General features: G+C 45.4%; 2 protein-coding genes across 2 annotated transcripts in view; one reads left to right on the top strand and one right to left on the bottom strand.

The window, feature by feature from the left end:
* Positions 1 to 2,946: 2,946 nt before the first annotated feature.
* LOC121622054 (C-1-tetrahydrofolate synthase, cytoplasmic-like) lies at positions 2,947 to 10,986 on the bottom strand. Its single transcript, XM_041958869.1, has 12 exons — positions 10,325 to 10,986; positions 9,556 to 9,658; positions 9,383 to 9,467; positions 8,274 to 8,333; positions 8,103 to 8,156; positions 7,878 to 8,014; positions 7,539 to 7,639; positions 7,177 to 7,313; positions 6,788 to 6,899; positions 5,273 to 5,400; positions 3,854 to 3,938; positions 2,947 to 3,400 (listed from the first exon to the last, which is right to left on the bottom strand). The coding sequence occupies exons 2-11, from the start codon at positions 9,654 to 9,656 to the stop codon at positions 3,885 to 3,887; spliced, it is 969 nt and encodes a 322-aa protein (XP_041814803.1). The 5' UTR covers positions 9,657 to 9,658; positions 10,325 to 10,986; the 3' UTR covers positions 2,947 to 3,400; positions 3,854 to 3,884.
* Positions 10,987 to 16,949: 5,963 nt separating this feature from the next.
* Positions 16,950 to 20,215, top strand: part of LOC121621666 (kinesin-like protein KIF26A) — a 48,331-nt gene continuing 45,065 nt past the window's right edge. The window contains exons 1-2 of the mRNA XM_041958215.1: positions 16,950 to 17,009; positions 18,115 to 18,381. Coding sequence (XP_041814149.1) covers positions 16,950 to 17,009; positions 18,115 to 18,381 — 327 coding nt within the window. The remainder of the gene's footprint in view (positions 17,010 to 18,114; positions 18,382 to 20,215) is intronic.

The following is a 20,215-nucleotide window of genomic DNA, read 5'->3' as shown; positions in this document are numbered from 1 at the left end:
CGTCCCAGAGGACACAGTGGCACAGAGGACAGTACAAATAACTGACATGGGAAGAAGACAGGGACAGGAGGACCACGATGCAGCCAGCAGGGCGGCGCTTCGCTCACTTAGATGAAAAACAAATGAAAACAGGAGGGGGGGGGGGGGGGCTAATCTCAGACTGTGCACTGTGACCACTATAAGAGACCCTCTTTGCACACTTTTTCTAAAACTGACATCTGACATTTTTAATAACTGTGTCTGGAAATGATCGAACAGGTTTATCACGCTGAAGGTCGACTGGTTATTTTTTAAGACCAAATGAGGAAGAAACTATTCTTGTCCAAAACGTTCCTCTGTGAGACCTTTAGCAGATACTTGTGTATGAAGTGACTTTCAATAAGAAACAACCTGGAAAATGTAACTACAGAAATAAAAAACACGTCACGTTCACAGATTTGAGCTTCACTGTTTCAGGGAGGATCAATAAACATCAGGTTTATGTCATAAATCAACAGTTTTTAATGTGGCTCTTTGTTTGTGGTTCATCAGCAGCTGATTGTGGACAGAAGACCTGAAACCAGGAGTCCAGGAAGTCTTCAAATCATGGCGACGGAGGACGGAGAGGACATCCAACGAGCAGAGAAAGTCGCCTTAAAGAGGAAGCTGACGGGTCCTCCGAGGCTGCTGCTGGGAAAGACCAGGACCAGGAGTGTAGGGGAGGACAGATCCGAGGCTCGGACTGACAGGAACAAGACTGAAAACTCAACCAAATATCCGGCTGCTGCAGAGAGTGAACCCGCTGAGCTGACAGAAACTGCGAACGTGGATGAAGGAGTTTCATCTGGAGTAACTGTGGAAAGCTCCAGGGGGCGCCGTGGAGCTGCGGGTAAAGACGATGAGGTCAACAAGAGGGTGAAGAAACGGAGGTGGTGGAGAAGATTCTCGCCTGCTGTGGTTTGTAACAGGAGGCTGAAGATGGATGTCGAGGAACGTCTGGAGAAGCAGAAAAATGATGGTTCTGTTCCACCAGAGGGGGCGCTGCAGGAGGAAAACACTACAGGAACTAAAGGAAAGAGGAGGTTCAAACTGAGGATGTGGCCGACGGTCAGAAGGTTCCTGACTTCGTCCAACGTTCAACGAACTCATGAGCAGAAGACAGAATTTGGAGGGAAAGATGAAGTTTCAACGACCCTCCAGACAAAAATGTGCAACTTTTTCACCAAAGAAAGAAAGAGTCGCTCGTCCGGCACGCCGACGAGGTGTGGGGAGGCGCCGGGCTCACGTGTCCCTCAGGTAGACGAACTGACTGAGTCCCACAGAGAAGAGACTGTTGGGAGTCTGGAGGTTGTCATGGTGACGGCAGAGTTGAGTCCAGATGAAACACCAACACAAGAGCAACACATCCCAGAGGAGGATTTGACGGACTCTGTAAAAGGACCTGAAACGATCCACGTTGAAGTCGTCCCAGATGCTGCTGAACCACTTTCAGTCTCAACCGCGTCATCGCTGGAGGTCTGCAAGGGTCACTGTGAGGAGAAGACCACATCACACTGCCTACAGCCATCGATCAACGGACCCTCCATCCGGATTGAGCTGGTTCCTCCGGACGAGGAGGATGGAGAAGACGAGTGCTGGGAGGACGGTTCCTCCTCAGAGAACCACGACCACCATCTCCTCCTTCTCGGCTTCGAGCACAGCGAGCAGCGGCTGGTTCACGCGGCTCGTTCTCTGGTCCGGGCCGCCATGAACGCCGCCGTGGATCAGCTGACCAGAGAACGGCAGAGCAACTCAGACTGTGTTCAGCGAGAGCCGCCGGGCTGCAGAGATCACGCCTGATGATGAAGAACATGAGGAAGAACGCTGCTCAGAGGTTTGTTCGACAATGAAATTTCACCTGAGCAGCCGAGGACTGAGAGAAAAGAAGAGACTGTATGTAGACATGCGTCATCTGATGACATCACTATGACGTCATGAATGAATTCTGACGACACCCAATCACGGACCAGTAAACTGAAGCTCGTGTATCATCTGTGGACTGAACCTTTAACTTTGACGACAGCAGCAGTTTTTATCCTCCACCAGAGAAAAGGACAGACAAACCTGAACGAAACCAGCTGTCACCTCATTGGTCACCAACAAACACGTGCAAAGTGATCGACTGATGATCAGGTTCCTTCTGTGTTCAAATGAAACTGATCAAGCTCAGAGAGCTTCTGGACCTCCAAGGTCTGCCTGCCAGTCACAGCTCAGGGCAAAAAAAAAACATCAGAAAAAAATGATTTAATTGTTTGACTTCCCTTTGAATTGTTGGTAAATCGTAGCTGATTCATAATCTGCTCATTAATTCATTTTACAGGTTATTGGTATTAATAAGTTTGATTTGTGTCGATATCTTATTTTCTTCTGTTTTGTAGATTTGATTCGTTCTTGTCGTCGATTCCTCATAATGTTCCAGTTTGATAGAACTACTGTGAATGTGATTTAGTGCTTTTAATCACCAACATTTCCTGTTAAAAACTGTATGTGCTGACTGAACGACTGACGGCTCTTCATCACAAAGAGGAGAGTTACCACAGAAGAAGAAGAGACAGAAAAAGGAGGAAATGTGTTTTGAATGAACGTTTCTGATGTTTAAAGCATCTCAAACATCAGAGCAACAGAAAAACAGCAGAAACTCATCTTCCTGAAGTTAAAATAAAACCCAGAGAACATTTGAGGAGTCAGGAGTGCTCTGATGACATCACACAGCTGTCAATCATCTGAAGACGACGAGGCCGACATGCCGACAGCGATGATGAACTCTGTGTGTCTGCAGTCACACCTTTACCTGAGGTGCTTTTATCCTCCACCAGAGAAGAAGACAGACACACCTCACACATTTACTGTACGTATGATTATGATATCATTCCTGACTCAGCGGCTCTCGACCTTTTGCTTGGACCTGTTTCTTGTTCAGATGTTTAAACTCAAACTTTATTGATGCTCCAACACAAACAGACTGAAGAGACATGAAACTGATGAACAGAATGATTCAAATAAAATAAAGGACTTCATGATAACTAATATTATATCATCATATTGTTTAGATTATGATATATTGTATCAATGATTTGTGCAACATTAAAGATCAAACATTAAAAACTCATTAAACAGATTTTTCTGATCTTACATTAATCAGATCTGGTCACTTCATGCTGACTTGATTCCACAGCAGGAAACAGCTGGTGGGTGTTTCCATGGTGACGACCTTTGATCCTTGAACAAACAGAGCCGCAGTGCAGTTTAAAGGAGTACGTCTCATTTTGCCCTGAGTTCAGGCTGACAGGCAACAAGCTGAATTTGATCTTGTGAATGTTGAATCTTCTCTCCTCAGCACTGATGCTGATGACTTCTCCCTGTGTTAGTGTTCAGTCGATCCCTGAAACAAAATATAATCAAGATCAAATTAATCTTTATTGATCTCTGTGAGGAGACGATGTCACATCAGTTAAGAAATAAAAACAGTGAAAGAGACGGAAAATAATGAGCAGAAAATGAACTCCTGTCGGAACTACAGCAGAAAAGTAAACCTGTTCACACCTGTCCGACTGTGACTCTTCACCAGCAGGGGGCATCACTGCATCTCAGTAACTCATTACAAACACAAACTGATGCAAATGAGATGATTTAAATTCTTGTACAATAACACTTCAACAGTTTTTTAGCTGCTGCTCAGCGTCTGTGTTCGATAATGTTTGTTCAGACACTTTCAGATTTTTCAGATAGAGATTTCAAATAAGACTCAATGACAGAGGAGCAAACAAGGACTCCCAGAAGGTTTCAGGAGAAACTTCAGATGTCAAAACTCTTTTAGGAAGGAATGAAGCTTCACCTCTGAGCGTTTCCTGCTGTGCTGCTGTGTTTCACCTCCTCGGCTGATGTTTCAGGAGAAAACGCTGAGCGCTCTGCACCGTGTTCTGAAACCGAACCACCATAAACAGGATTAATAAGCTGTCCTCACTTAGTAACCCCGGAAACCTGAAGGATCCGCCCAAACAAAGAGGAAGCAGCAGCTCCAATCAGCAACAATCAACCCAGACGACACAGAATCAATAAAACCAGACCAAACACAGCGTCAAACACATGATGCAGCAGCCAAATCCACCTTAAACCCCTCAGCAGTGATTTAGACACCCAGAACACAGAATGAAGAGCAAGAGGGTCTGCAGAGGGAGGGAGGTGGTGAAGATGGATGGGTCAAACAAACACATGACTTTCACTGGGAGAGGACGAGGTTCACGTCCCACCAAAAGAGAGTGATCGCTTCCTGAACCTGATCTAGTGGTTTTGGTGTCTAAACGTAACCGAACTGTGACCATTTCACAACATTAACCAGCTGTTGGACCAGCTTTTCTCACAGGAAGTCTCCGCGTCAGGCTGAGACGTGTTGGACAGCAGCAGCTGCTCTGAAGGTCGGATATCACAGCGCTGGGTCAACAGTGGAGTGAACCTGGTCCGTCTAAGGGTCTAAAGGGACTGAAGGGTCTAAAGGGACGAAAGGGTCTAAAGGGACTAAAGGGACGAAAGGGTCTAAAGGGACTAAAGGGTCTAAAGGCTCTAAAGGGACGAAAGGGTCTAAAGGGACTAAAGGGACTAAAGGGACGAAAGGGTCTAAAGGGTCTAAAGGGACTAAAGGGACTGAAGGCTCTAAAGGGACTTAAGGGTCTAAAGGGTCTAAAGGGACTAAAGGGTCTAAAGGGATCTTTGGTATCACCCCTGGGTGTGACGGAGCATCAGTGTTTGAAGCTCTCGGGATGAGACCGGGTTGGAAAAGATCAACAGTAGAAACAAAAATGTCAAATAAAACATGAATGAACTGCAGCAGGATGAGGAAAATACTGCAAATCCCTTTAAGGCCACAAGGTGGCGCAGTCCCTGTGAGCACAAAGGATGCTGGGAATCAGCGTAGAGAGAGAACAGAAAACTTTCAACCTGTAACTCGTAGCTTTGGAACAAACTGTGAAGTGATGGACATTTGAACGTGAAGCGGAGAAACATTTGACATTTTATTTTCGTTCTTGTTCAGAATAAAGAACCATCGAGTCAGTTTAATCTCACCAGGCTACATAACTATGTGTTAATTAAAATTAAAACATGAAAACACTGATAATAAACTGTGTATTAACAGCCATAAACGCTTTTTTCCTTTTAAATGTGCTTTCACAGAATTAACTTTTTCTTTCAATTGAAAAAAGATCATAAAAATAAAAATAAAGTAAAATTAAAAATGCAATGAAATGTATTAAATTACCTCCATGAGCATGGCCACTGTCATCGGCCCCACCCCTCCTGGAACAGGTGTGATGAATCCTGCTCTCTGATTGGCTGAGGCGTAGTGGACATCTCCGACGACTCGTTTACCGCTCGCCTTCGTCTCATCTGTCAGAGACGACAAAAAAAAAAGTTAAGCAGCACTGACAGCAGTTTGAGTGAAAACATGAATATGAGCACATGACTCCCGCTCTGATGGATTATAATAATAACTTCAGGTGTTTGTACATCAGAGCTCAACGTGCAGGTGTATGCAGGCTACAAGCATCATTCATGAATGTTACCTTGGAGTGTGTGTTCGACACTGTGGAGTATTTGAGTTTGTGCAGTGACAGAACGGAAACAAAAGGAAGCTGAATTAGGCAGAAGGACTCTGTGAAGCTTTCTCTGCCTCGTCATCTCTGCCTGTTTTGTTGTCCTGTCCTGACAGTCTGCTTCCTGTTTACGCCGCCATGTGGATACGTATTAATTCCATCTGTGGATCTTAACGGTCGAGGCGTCACAGATCAGAAATGCGCTGAGGAGCAACATCGTTCACGGCCCTAAAAGTCAGCAATAAAGTTTAAATTCTTTGTTGCAGAAATGAGTCTCGCAGCTGGAGACATGGAGGGAGTCCTGGCTGACACCTGAGGACAGTAAAGTCCAGTAATTAAGACGAGCGCAGATAAAAGCATGGGCAGCTTCTTATAGATCAGCACTAGCGTTGTGACGTTCACGAACGAACTGGTTCTTTTGAACAGCTCGTTAACATGAACGATGGGAACCGAGTCGCAGCTGGGAACCGTTCTTCTTTTTTCCGGGTTACATGGGGAGGAGCGCTGCCCAGCTGCGCGCTGCTTATTAGATATGCAAATAGCATCACGCCACCTTGTGCACGCTGCCTTCACGTGAGTGCGCCAGTAACAAAAAAAAGCAAATGACTGTCAAAGCAGAGTGATGTGGCGCCACCCTGTGGAATATTTACAATTAATCCAGATCAGAGTTTAAAATCTAATCCACACATGTCAAATAAGGTTATAATCAATATTTCTGAATAATTTAAACTCATATTGGTGGGATATCTAAATTCATTCCTCCCAGTGGTTATTTCCAAGATAAAACGAGTTCAGGCCAGACTGCCTTCTTAAAACTGAATAAATATAAAAATGAGCCAAATGAGACAGTTTTTTGAACGGCTCTTTGAAAGGAATGGCTCACCAAGATCCGGCTCCCCTCAAAGAGCCATAAATCCATCTCTAGCACCTCCTAAAAATGATCTATGGGTTTTCACAGCATGTAGAACTGAGTGTCGTCTGCATAGAAATGGTAAAACACATCATGATTTTGAATAACCTAGCCAAGAGGTGGCATGTAGACAGAAAACAGAAGGGGGCCAAGACCTGAACCATGAGGGACACCACAGATCAACTGGGGCCAGTAGTAGTACCAGATGTGATACCAGTTCTAATATCAGATGCAGTATCGGACGAGACCCAGATGCAGCATTAGTGTGTACCTGGAACGTGGTTGATCCCACAGTCGATGACCACAGCTCCTTCCTTCACCCACTCTCCTCTCACCATCTCTGCTCTCCCCGCCCCCACGACCAGGATGTCAGCCCGGCCCACCTGCGTTTAAACAGGAAGCGCATCATCAGACACACAGGAAACACATCATCAGCAGACAAATCGAGTTTCTAAGCACTCTGACATTTCAGATTGATGAAGTCAGTTTGGAAAAATGATGATAATAATAATAATAATAATAATAATAATAAGAGGAAGAAGAAGAAGAAGAAGAAGAAGACATATCGCTCAAAGAACTTGACATAGTAATGATAATAATGATGACATGCACAAATGCTTCACATAAAATAATAATAACAATCTTCATGGGTGACGTCACCTGTTCAGGTAAGTCTGGTGTCTTGGAGTGACAGGTGGTCACAGTCGCGTGGTTCCACAGCAGCAGGTCATGCATCGGTGCCCCGACGATCTTACTGCGACCAATCACAACTGCATGTTTCCCCGCCACAGACACGCCTACACAGGAACAGGAAGTCACAGGTGAGACGTGTGTGTCTGTGACATCACTCGGTGTGAGCAGACTTCAGCCAGTGGCTGCGTGCTGCAGCTCATGATGTCATTTATCATTATATTTACAAGACTCTGTGTGTGTGTGTGTGCGTGTGTGTGTGCGTGTGTGTGTGTGCGTGCGTGCGTGCATGCGTGCGTGTGTGTGTGTGTGTGCGTGTGTGTGTGTGTGACCTGTCTGTCTGATGAGCTCCATGCAGCCGTTGGGGGTGCAGGGGATGAAACAGTCGTTCAGGTCACCTCGAGACAACTTCCCTGCATTAATACAGCTCAGGCTTTGCACACGCGCACACACAAACACACACACACACACACACGCACACGCACACGCACACACACACACACACAGATACTAGTGGGGTGAGATCTCTATAATATATAAATGGTCAAAGAGCTGATCTGGAAGCAGGTTAACAGGTAAATTTCAGGGATAAAAACATGAACTGAAACCCTCCAGGACCCGAGAAATGAAGAAGACTAACTTCCTGTCTGTAACTTCCTGTGAGGACTCACCCGTCCACATCTTTCTCTGGAGAGACGGCGTTGGTGATGAGCTCGGCGTCGATGGGGTCGACAGAGTCCAGAGGCAGCTGGACGATCAGACCGTGGACAGACGGGTTCTCGTTAACGGACATGATGCTGCGCAGGACCTGCGGGACCACAGGAAACAGGAAGTGGTCAGAGCTGCGCCTTTCAGCCCCGCCGGATGCCGTCATCAGCTGCAGGTTCATCACCGACCTCGTCCTGCGTCGCCGTGCTCGGCAGCCTCACGTGTTTCGCATCGATTCCGATCTGTAGACGAGAAGCTGAAAGTCTTATTACAGCCAATCAGTCGAGGTGAGATCTGCGAGGGACACGCGGTCTGAGCAGGACTGACACAATAAACATGGACGAATGTTTGTTTCTGACCTCGGCTGCAGCCTTCAGTTTGGAGCTGATGTACAGGTTGGAGTCGTCTCTGTCTCCCACCTGAAACACAGTTTAACACCTGAGGTCACCTGATTCTGCAGCACCTTCACAGCAGAGACTCCAGACCGACAAGACAGACCTGAAGACAACTTCATGAAGACATGTGATCGCTGTCCTCCTACATATGATCATCTGCCAGCAGCTAGCCTCAGCCCACGCACACACACACACACACACACACACACACACACACACACAGCCTGTCGCAGCTCTAACGAGGCATCTCGTTAAGCCTGCTGATGTCAGCAAGGGTTTGAGCTGCTGAGAGCTCAATGAAGCAGCGACAGGTTGGACAGCAGGTGTGTGAAGGTGAAACAGGAAGTGAGAGCGCTCTAATGTCGGCCATATTCACTCTGTAAACGTTGTGCAGAACTACAGGAAGTCTGGGGGGGTCAAAGCTTTACAACAGTCTGAACTTCAGTCTGTGTTTGCTGACAGCTGATTTGCTAACTGCTGGAATGAGGTCATCACAGCCTCAGACAGGAAGTGGTTTTGGATTGAAGCTGCCTCTGCAGGTTCAGGTCGGTCTGACTGGTTCAGGTTTCGGTTTGCAGGGTTCAAGGTTTGTTATCAGGGTTCCTGAGAAGAAGAGCAGCTGCAGTGAACTCAGCTGGTTCAGACCAGTTTCAGTCTGAGTCCACAGTCCAGGGGAACACACACAGTATTATTATTATTATCAAAACACATCTTCATCTTCATCTTCATCTTCATCTTCATCGTCTCTGACTTCAGACTGAGCCGCTCCTCAAACAACAACAACAACACACGTTCTGTTGTTGATCTCACACCTGTTTGATTTGACCGACACCATCATCGCCGTCATCATCATCATCATCATCATTATTATTATTATTATTATTATTATTATTATTATTATTATTATTATTATTATTATTATTATTATTATTATTATTATTATTTTTATTATTGTTATTGCTGTCATTGTTGTTGTTGTTGTTGTTGTTATTCCTGTTGTTGTTGTTGTTGTTGTTATTCCTGTTGTTGTTGTTGTTGTTGCTGCTGTTCTGGATCAGCAGTGACGTTCTCACCTGTAAGACGACCAGACCTGGTCTGAACCCCGAGAAGTGACTCTTCATCTTCTCCACCTCCATCTTCAGCCTCTCCCTCACCGACCTGCTCACACACAGACCCACATGTTTAACACTGCTCAAACTGGTGTGACTGGGCAAACTGGGACCAAGCTGGGACCGGACTGACTCACTTGGACGTCTTGTTGCCAGAAATGACGGTTGCTATGGAGCGCCTGCTTCCCTGGCAACCAGAGGCCCCAAGACGGAGCGAGAGGGCGGCCAAGGATAACATGACTGAGAGAGAGAGAGAGAGATCAGACTGACATCATGACGATAATAATTTAATTTAGGAAGCTGCCGGGGGCTCAAAACCAGGAGACATGACACAAAGATATGATTATAGAACAGCTGAAGGAGGTACAAAATAGAGATTCGCTGTTTAAACACACAAAGACGTGATGAAACTGTCAGAAATAAAACTGTAAACTGGTCTTTTTCATTCTGTCTGCCTGTAAATCACTGACAATCTGAGAAATTCACAGGTTTAAACGTTTCCTCCAGGTCAGTGTTTGTGTTCCAGGAATAAATGAGCACTTTCAGGAGCTTTTCTCAGCTTGTCTGCGCCTGAAGTGTCGATAAAGTTCTGCCAGGACAAAGAAGTCGCGGTCAGCGCGTTGACAGATGAACAGAAAGACGAACGACTCCTCACCCAGTGACACGGTTTGGTCCTGAAACGTGTTAATGATTAAAAAGTAAAGACGTCTGAAGACTCTGCCGCTCAGAAACACACATCTGTGTGTGCGACTTCGCCACGTTAACGTTTCCCATGATTCATCTGGGCAGCTGCAGACAGATGTTCACTCACCAGATTTAATGTGGCTGCAGACCAAAGACCAAACAACATGAAGAACAACAACAGGAAGAACAACAACAGGAAGAACAACAACAGGAAGAACTCACCTGAGAGACGGACTGAAAACTCCTGACACACTGCAGGACTGTGTGTGTGTGTGTGTGTGTGTTTGCTCAGTCATTCCTGTGGGCGTCTCTGTGGGTATTTCTCTCTGAGTGTATGGAAGCACGTTAATAACAAAAACAGTCACACTTCAGTGATGATGAAGAGTTTCAGTTTCAGAGTTTAATTAATGAGCCGACAGTTAACGAGTTAATGCTGAAACATGTGTGATCTCTCTGCATGTTGATAATAACAACTAGAACAACGTGTTTAAAGTGAAGCTGTGTGTGTGTGTGTGTGTGTGTGTGTGTGTGTGCCGGTGTGAACTTCAGTTCCATCAGTTAAAGGTGTGAAGTGGTTCTGGTCCAGCCTTTCATTGATCTGGATCACTCACAGGACCACGTTGTCTCCGGTCCACAGCTGAAGACGACGTCAGTCAGACCTGCTGTCAGATCGTTATAATCACAGTACAACATGAAGTAAAAATACCTCTAAATTATACTTCAAGGGCAGTACTGCACTGCTGTAAAGTACTACAGTAAAACTTTAAAGCTTCACTTTGCTGTGAGCTCAGTCTGTTTTTGACACTAATGTGTTTCCATACATGAGCCTCCCCTTATCAGTGTGTGTGTGTGTGTGTCTGTGTGTGTGTGTGTGTGTGTGTGTGTTTCTGTGTGTGTGTGTGTGTGTGTGTGTGTGTGTCTGTGTGTGTGTGTGTGTGTGTGTGTGTGTGTTTTTGTGTGTGTGTGTGTGTGTCTGTGTGTGTGTGTGTGTCTGTGTGTGTGTGTGTGTGTGTGTGTGTTTCTGTGTGTGTGTGTGTGTCTGTGTGTGTGTGTGTGTGTGTGTTTCTGTGTGTGTGTGTTTCTGTGTGTGTTTCTGTGTGTGTGTTTGTGTGTGTGTGTGTGTGTGTGTGTGTTTCTGTGTGTGTGTTTCTGTGTGTGTGTTTGTGTGTGTGTGTGTGTGTGTCTTTCGAGGCGTTCCTGCTTTGAACTGAATGGAACCAGCAGAGGGCAGCAGACTGGGGTCAAAGGTCACACTGGAAAGTGGAGAAGGAGGGACGTCCTACATGGTTCTCAGCCAATCAGATTCCAGACTGTCTGGGAGGGGAGAAGAAACAGAGGGGGAGGAGGGAGAGACTTCTTCTCTTCAGTGAAAAACACACAAATACACACACAGAGATACACACACACACACACACACACACACACAGATACACACACACACACACACAGACACACACACATACAGAGATACACACACACAGACACACACACACAGACACACACACACACACACACAGACACACACACACACACAGAAACACACACACACACACACACACACAGCTGCAGAGTGATGTCGCTCTTCTTCTTCTCCTTCATTCCTGTCGTTCTTGCTCTCTTCTTCTCGTCCAACCTGTTTCTTTCTGGTTTCTTCAGACTTCACATCTGTTTGTTTCATCTTTCAAACTTGCTGCTGACCGACAGAAAGAAACGAACATGTAGAACGTCGATGGCGTCTGATCCTGAAACATCTTCAGCAGTTCATCTGATGGTAAATGTCTGAGGACAGGTGTGACTCACCTGAGTGATGCTGCTGATAATCGACAGGTGAGATCAGGTTTATCATCAGACAGAAGAATGCAGCTGAACCACGGCCTGTTTCACTTCCTGTTCACCTAAAACACGCCTGATCACAGGCGACAGGTCCACTGAGAAGCACATATGTTCAGGATTTAAACTCAATGGTCGGATGTCTGATTGATCCATTTGGCTTGAAAGGAATCAGGCCGAAAGGAAACAAAGTGCGTCCTGTGGTTTCCTCAGAGGGTCACTGAGACACATGAGGAGGAAACAGACAGGAAGTGGAAATCAAACACTCCAAAGAGCTGAAAAATAAACGTGAAGTCGAACTTTAACTGCTTCAAAACACCACGAGAAGAACAAAATAAAGAACAAAGAACAGAAAGCTGAAGCCTTTTTAAGTCACTGCATTGCGTGTCACTCCATCAATCAACCAATCAATCAATCAATAACACAACTCTGACTCATTTTCTTTTCAAAGTGGACCGATCGTTCCGATCAGAAACATTGATTTTTTATCGTGCTGATGATAAACGTTTGGTTCACGCTCACATTTCTCATCATGTTGATTAAATCGTGTTTTTGGAAACATTAAAATTCAGAGTTCGTGACCTCTGACCTGTGATGCTCGCTGACATCATCATGTCTGACACCTGAACACTTCGCTGCTGCCTGTGATCAAACACACTGACGGTGGATCTAAATGAAGTGCGAGTCTGTGGTGGGCTAGTTATCGGCTCACTGAGCCGCTTTATGTTTTTCTCAGTCTAAAGTTTTGTGATGTGAAAGATTGAAACACTGATTTCACATTTCCTGGAAATTCATCAGAACTTTGAGTTAAAGTTGAGGAAGTGTGAATGATCCTCAGCGTTCACACCTGCAGTCGAGGCTCGAACAGGTGAACTAACAGGTGGAGCAGGTGAGTCGAGCCCGAGCGCACGTGAAGGCAGCTCGGGTGTGTCATCACCCGGGCCGACAGGTAGCACCTCCCCGGGAGCCGGACGGACCGGTCGGGCCTTCATTCCTGTCTCGGTGAGGAGGTTCGGGTATAAAACCCGGAGGAGCGGCTGAGCGTCTCAGGCTGCTGGACGGACGCTGCTGTGGATCCTCTCTGGTCCAGTGGTTCTCAACACTTCAACAGTAGTGAAGCCACATTTGTGAAATGTTTAGGACCACTGGATCCGAGTGAAGGAACTCTCACCTGGATGTGTTCCATCAGGAGGAGGACCAGGAGAACCTCAGGTGAGCTTCTCGTGTTGGGTTTGACGTCTTTCTGTCATGTTTCTAGTCTTTAGCTTCGTTTCTCTGTTCGCAGTTTTGTCCACAGTTTAAAAACAGTTTGAAAAGAGTTTGAAAACAGTTTAAAAACAGTTTGAACACAGTTTAAAACAAACAGTTTGAACACAGTTTGAACACAGTTTGAAAACAGTTTAAAAACAGTTTGAACACAGTTTAAAACAGTTTGAAAACAGTTTGAACACAGTTTGAACACAGTTTGAAAAGAGTTTGAAAACAGTTTGAACACAGTTTGAACACAGTTTGTTAAATCAGAGGAGTTGTTCTCAGTTGTTCCTGTTTGTGGGCGACAGAAGATGAAGCTGGATTTCCTCCACAGACAAGCGAGATAAAAGACTCTGGAGGAATCTGTGTGAATCTGGATCAGCTTGTTTGCTTGTTTGTTTGTTTTGTTGATTGATGTGAGTTTAGTTGAGCATTGTTTTTATTATTTTTATCCAAAGTCCCGATGAGACTTAAATATTACGTATATTTTCGTATTTAACATTTATTACACTGTTGTTGTTCATTTAATGTGTTTGTTGTTCAGTGCTGAAGAGATTTTTATCTGCTGCAGATTTTAATGATTTCACTTAAAATTAAATTAAATAAGTTTTTATATGACTGTGAAAAATGTAACAAATGTGTTGAATGTTGAAATGTGAAGAACACGGTCCAAATGCAGGTTAAATCCTCATCTCTGATTGGCTGTTCCACCTGTAAACATACATGTGATTGGTCATGTGATCACATAAAGCGGATCTCCCTACACTTCTCAGATAAATGCAGCTTGTAAGTTTTTTAAAGAGACATTTTCATTCTGAAAGTGTTATTTTTTACCAAATAAAAAACTCTGCGGCTGAAACCTGGTTTGTGTTGTTTTGTGTTGTTGTTTGTGTTATAAGTGATATAAGATACATGATGTGATGTGTACATATGGCAAATAATAATAAAATAGAGAAAATATAAAGACAAGAACAACATGAAAAATAATAAAACAGAGAGAGTGTGAATATGAAACATGAGAATTTATTTTAAAAAATTAACTAAACTTTATTTACAGAAACATTTTTCTGAACAAGGTTTCAAAGTACTTTACAACAAGAACAGCAGGGATCATAAAACACTGAAACAGAAGAGAAATGATCAACTCAGGATTTAAAAGACTCTGATCTCAACACGAGTCTGGACCAGAACAAGCGAAGAGCTGCAGCTCATCATCAAATTAAAGGTTAGACTTTAACTTTAAGAGCCAAAACACTGCGAGAGAATTTTCTTTACAAGATGAATGAACCAAACATGAGAGTTTGAAACAAGATGATTGTTGATGATCCTGTGGATCCAGTCAAAAACTGAGCCGAAAGCTGACGATCCACTGAGCGTCAGCGTCAGCTCTCACACAGAGAATAATCAGATCTGGAGTGGAAGAGTTGAGATAATTTTCTGGACAGTAAATAGTCCAAAACAGTCTGAGTGACATGTGACACCCTGTAACTGTAATCCTTTGACATAAATATGGAGACAAAAAACAGCAGAGCGCACATGATGGTACATCAGGTGTGAAGGAGTCCAAGATATGATCCACCGATGTGATCCACACTGCAGCTGCATTTCATTAGATTGTCATTCCATTAGATGGTAGTTAGCACCATCTAGCGGCGACATTGTAGAACTACACCCTCTAATGTGTAATAGATTTCTGCAACAGGTTGGACTGGTTGACGTCACTCTCATGTTCTGAGGAGTTGATCAGACTAAATGCACTCAGACATCAGGACTGATGAGCAGCGTCTCCTCAACACATGCAGGTGGAAAGAGTCTGAAGTTCACCTGAAGGCAGTTCAGCAGGTGAGAATCCAACCAGAGGGATCTGTGAGCGTTTGATAATCACGATCTTTTTGATCACAGAGCAGAAAGTTTTACGTGTAAACTGTTCATGTTCTCGAGTAGAATAAAGAGCAGTTTGATTTAATCTGAGCTCACATCACCGAGACAAATGTGTCTGAACTGAACTTTAACCAAGTGCTAAATGTTTTCATCCAGCCCTCCTCCAACACTGAAACGGACTTGGTTTCACTCAAGACCCAGTCCTGGACTGGTCTAGGAGGACCAGGACCAGCCCAGAGTGGGAGTCAGCCATCAGGGGTGTCTCTGTTCAACATCTGTCATGAATATTTAGAGAAGATTTAAAGGCACAGATCTTGATTTTGCTCTTCAGGATGCGACAATGGTCCAACTCATTTTAGGATTGTTGCGACAGAGAAATTCAGGATTGTAACAGAAATATCAAATCTTGGGGTTTCATCATCTGTTGCAGCATCTTGTTTAGGATTTTGGATGTAAATAGATTTTGGGGGCGAGACAACACTTAAAAAATATTGTGTGATATTCAGTGAACAGGCTGCATTTACGTCTGAATCTGGACGCTGTGGGGTCGTCACAGGAGGAATGTGAGCTGTTCATCTGCTTTAATTCACATTAATAAACTCTTTAACGCTGTTTGTTTGAATCAGTGAGAATCATCTTATGAGGAACGTCTTCAATCTTGAGCCTTTATTCACGATAAACTCTGTGAGACACAATCACAAACTGTTGCTCCTGATTCTTTTATTGATGCTTTTATCCCAAATGTGCCGTTTTATCCAGTTGAGTCTCTTTCAACGAGCTTTCGTCCGCTGTGACGCACCTCAGACCTCGAGCTCTGTCCACGTCCTGAGCGTCTCTGTGAGGTAAAGGACGTGACTGCTCTTTGGTTGCTCTCAAACATCAGAATACCTGAACACTGTGCAACCCCTCAGTGAAGAATCCGGCCTTGATCCGTCTCGATGGAGCAGCTACAGCCCAACTTCAGAATGACTGTTTAATGCAAGTCTCCACATTATTTATCATCATTATTATTATTATAGAATATCTGCCTCTGTGAACACACATCAACACACCGCAGTGCTCCTAGCTCCACCTTCAGACCCAGATCAGTGTTGTAGGTACCTCAACAAAGAGGTGACGTTGTTGGTACGTTCACAACACGAAAATAATTACTCTAATGTGTAAAAACTGGACTGGAACCACTGGACCGGACTGGACTGGACTGGACTGCACTGGACTTGACTAGACTGGACTGGACTGGACTGCACTGCACTGCACTGGACTTGACTGGACTAGACTGGACTGGACTGCACTGGACTGCACTAGACTGGACTGCATTAGACTGGACTGGACTAGACTGCACTGCACTGGACTTGACTGGACTGGACTGCACTGCACTGGACTGCACTAGACTGGACTCCACTAGACTGGACTGGACTGGATTGGACTGGACTGGACTGGACTGGACTGTACTGGACTGGACTGGACTGGACCGGACTGCTTGGTGGAATCGTGGTTCACAGTCGCTCCACCGCTGCTCTGTCAGCTGCAGTAGATGAATGTTCTCTGGTGGTTCTTGTGTCTGAACTCAGTTTCTACACACAGCAGTTATGTAAGTGAGTGTCAGAGCAGAGGAACTCATCTCAGCCTTCACTTCCTGTCCTGCAGTCTGAAGGTTCACGCTTCAGTGACATCATTCTCCTCCCATAGTCCTGACACACACACCCCACACACACACACACACACACACACACACTCAGCTTCTCTCTGTTTCCACCGTATTAAAGCAGAGGTTTCATCCCCAGCTGACAGAGGCTGAAGCTGCGTCTCTGGCAGGAGATGAAGAGTTTATCAGAGTGTTCGTCACAGTGTTAATGAAAGTGTTGAAGAGCCTTCGTGAACAGAGATGTATTCTCAGTACTGGAACACGGCTCGGGGACACAGACCGGACTACAGGAGATACACAGTGAGTATCAGACTCCTTCATCTGTGATCGAACGTTACGACAGAGAACCGATGAAAGAAGCACTCGAGGAGGTTCTCTGGATTCCAACGTTTCAGGGTTCTTTGCTGGATTCGCTTCCTTTTCTCTTCTTGTTGTGGCTTCACTGTAAAGTAGATTCATCAGGCTGGTTTCCACAGCTGAGAACTTGTATTTCTGTGCTTTTACTTTGAAGGTAAAGTCTCATGACGCCAGGTGATCTGTGTCTGGCTTGATGCAGGTGAAGCTGATGGGGGGGTGGAAGCTTCTGTGAAGCTGCTGTTAGATCATCACGTTCGCTGCTGCTGCTCTCAGTTTAGTGTCAGACCTGCACCAGATGTGTGACGTGTTCGTGGGTTTTTACATTTAGAGAAGAGACATTCAGACATTTAGTCACATTAAATGTTCCTCACACCACTGAACAGAAGGTGATCACGTGCACAAGAGGGAATAACACAACACACACACTCTTACTGCAGTAAATAAAAGCATAAAATCTTTCTTCTGATTGGTTCATACGTCCTGATACACATTTCTCACAAACGTCCACGTCTATGAGGAGGTCATGTGACCTGACGTCACCACAGACAGGAGACCGTCTGTGGAGCAAAGTTACCACAGAGTTCATGTTTCTGTGGTAAAAAACTTCTCGGTGTGATGATGCAGTTTATTAAGTTATTCATATTATTTAAGCTCGTCAACAATCACTAAACCTGATATTTACGTCTCAGAGGAGATTCAGTGTTGTCTGTTTGTACGAACCAGCATCAGCTATTTATTCCAAGAAGATTTCCTCCGTCAAACACAGACGACTGGTCCCGAAACGTCCCCCCACCGGTGAAAGTAGTCTATATGATGACTGTGCAGGCTCCAGGTTGTCTGTGGACACTGGTGAGGCAGACAGAAACACTCAATCTCCTCAGTATCATTAAAGGACCACTGTGGAGGATGTAGTGACATCTAGTGGTGGGTTTGCAGATTGCAACTAACTGAACAGCCTTCATCTCAGCCCTCCTTCTGAGCGGTGGCCTGTAAAAACACGGGAGCCAGTGTGTGACGTCACTGTGGCTTTTCTCCTGTCGGTCTGCAGGTGGTGGAGGGAGACACTCCTCTTCCTCTGGGCTCAGCCAGTCGCAGGAAGCGCCTTCGTTCTGCAGGAGAGGATGACGAGGAGGCGAGGAGCTGCGCATCCCGCCCGAACCCGGAAGGCTCGCTGTCAGCCAGCGAACTGAGCCGCTACGGCAAGCCGGAGGTGAAGGAGGTGGAGGGGCTGCAGAGGCTGTGTCAGCGCTGCCACATCGTGACGTCACAGCTGAACAGACAAGCTGCAGCTGTGGCCGACAGCACGGACCTGAAGGTGAGAAACAACACGGCGCCCTGAGAGACGCTCCAATAACGAGGCGCTTCGACGAGACGGAAGTCAGGCGCCGCGTGATTGGATGTCAGGAGCAGAGGGGCGGGGCCAAACACTGCACAGTTTACGAGAGAGCAACTCAAGTAGCACAAGTTAATGATTTAAGGATATTATGAGGATATTTTAAGGAAACGGCTAATTAATGACACGTTTCACATGTTAATTCATTACAGAGAGGAAGAGAGAAATGTTTGAAAATATTTAAAAAATATTTCCACATTTAAAGCTTGAGTAGAAAATATATTTTTATTATATGTCTAAAAATCCTCTTTCCATCCCAACATCAATCAATGAAATAAAAAAATGTTATCTGTGGCGGCTGCAGCCCTGCAATGAAACCATCCAATCACTGGACGGTCCACCTGCCTGTCTACCTGCGACCCTGCCCACCCACGTGCACTCTGCTTGTGCACTCATCTCATATGACCGGAGTCTTCCTCAACGTAAGGCAGATCTATTGCTAAAGCTAAAGCGAGCGAGTTGCAAAACAATGGAGAGAAAGTGCAGCTAAAACGTCCCAATGCTAAGATGTTAGCGGTGAGTGCTAACAATAGCCACGTTGTTTCCATTGATTCTGATAATTCATGTGAATGAGACATTTTCACTGACTCTGGATCAGCAGCTAACACAGTAGCACAGTAAACACCTCCTGATCCACAGACTCTGGATCAGCAGCTAGCACAGTAGCACAGTAAACACCTCCTGATCCACAGACTCTGGATCAGCAGCTAGCACAGTGCACACCTCCTGATCCACAGACTCTGGATCAGCAGCTAGCACAGTAGCACTCTTGAAGTTTCTCGATGGTAATAATTTGACCTCTGAGAGTCTCGCAGTGTCTCGATGCTTCATGTGACGAATGTGGACTTTCTGTCCTGCTGCCTGCTCTCGCTCCGTGAAGTCACATGACTCGTGGAGGCTTCGTTCAGACGCGTTCACAGAAGTTAGTTTGACGTTGAGCTCCTCTGTCAGCTTTTCATATCGAAGCGAGGACGCGAGAGCGGCTCCAGTGGGGCGAGAGAGCTTCGCTTTTTATGGTGTTAACTCTCTCTCTCTGATTTGTTTGATCTGACTTCACTTCTTCTCTCGCCCACTCAGTCACACACACACACACACTCACAGACACACACACTCACACACACTCACACACTCACACACACTCACACACACTCACAGACACACACACTCACACACACTCACACACACACACATGCTCACACACACACACACAGACACACACACACACACACTCACACACACTCACAGACACACACACACGCACACACTCACACACACACACACTCACACACACACTCACAGACACACACACACACACACACTCACACACGCTCACACACTCACACATGCTCACACACACACACAGACACACACACACACACACACACACACACACTCACAGACACACACACACTCACAGACACACACACACACACACTCACACACACACACACAGACACACACACACACACACTCACACACACACTCACAGACACACACACACACACACTCACACACACACACACAGACACACACACACACACACTCACACACACACTCACAGACACACACACACACACACACTCACACACGCTCACACACACACAAACACTCACACACATGCACACACAAACACACTCACACACTCGTGTGTATGTGTGTACCACAGTATCAGGTTGACAGTATGACAGTATCACAGTACCACAGTATCAGTACCACAGTATGAGTATCACTGTATCAGCATCACTGTACCACAGTA

Source organism: Chelmon rostratus, chromosome 18, assembly GCF_017976325.1.
Source record: "Chelmon rostratus isolate fCheRos1 chromosome 18, fCheRos1.pri, whole genome shotgun sequence".
NCBI classification, from domain to species: Eukaryota; Metazoa; Chordata; class Actinopteri; order Chaetodontiformes; family Chaetodontidae; genus Chelmon; species Chelmon rostratus.
Note: the sequence above shows the minus strand (reverse complement) of the source record. Positions and strands in the feature narration are given on the sequence as shown.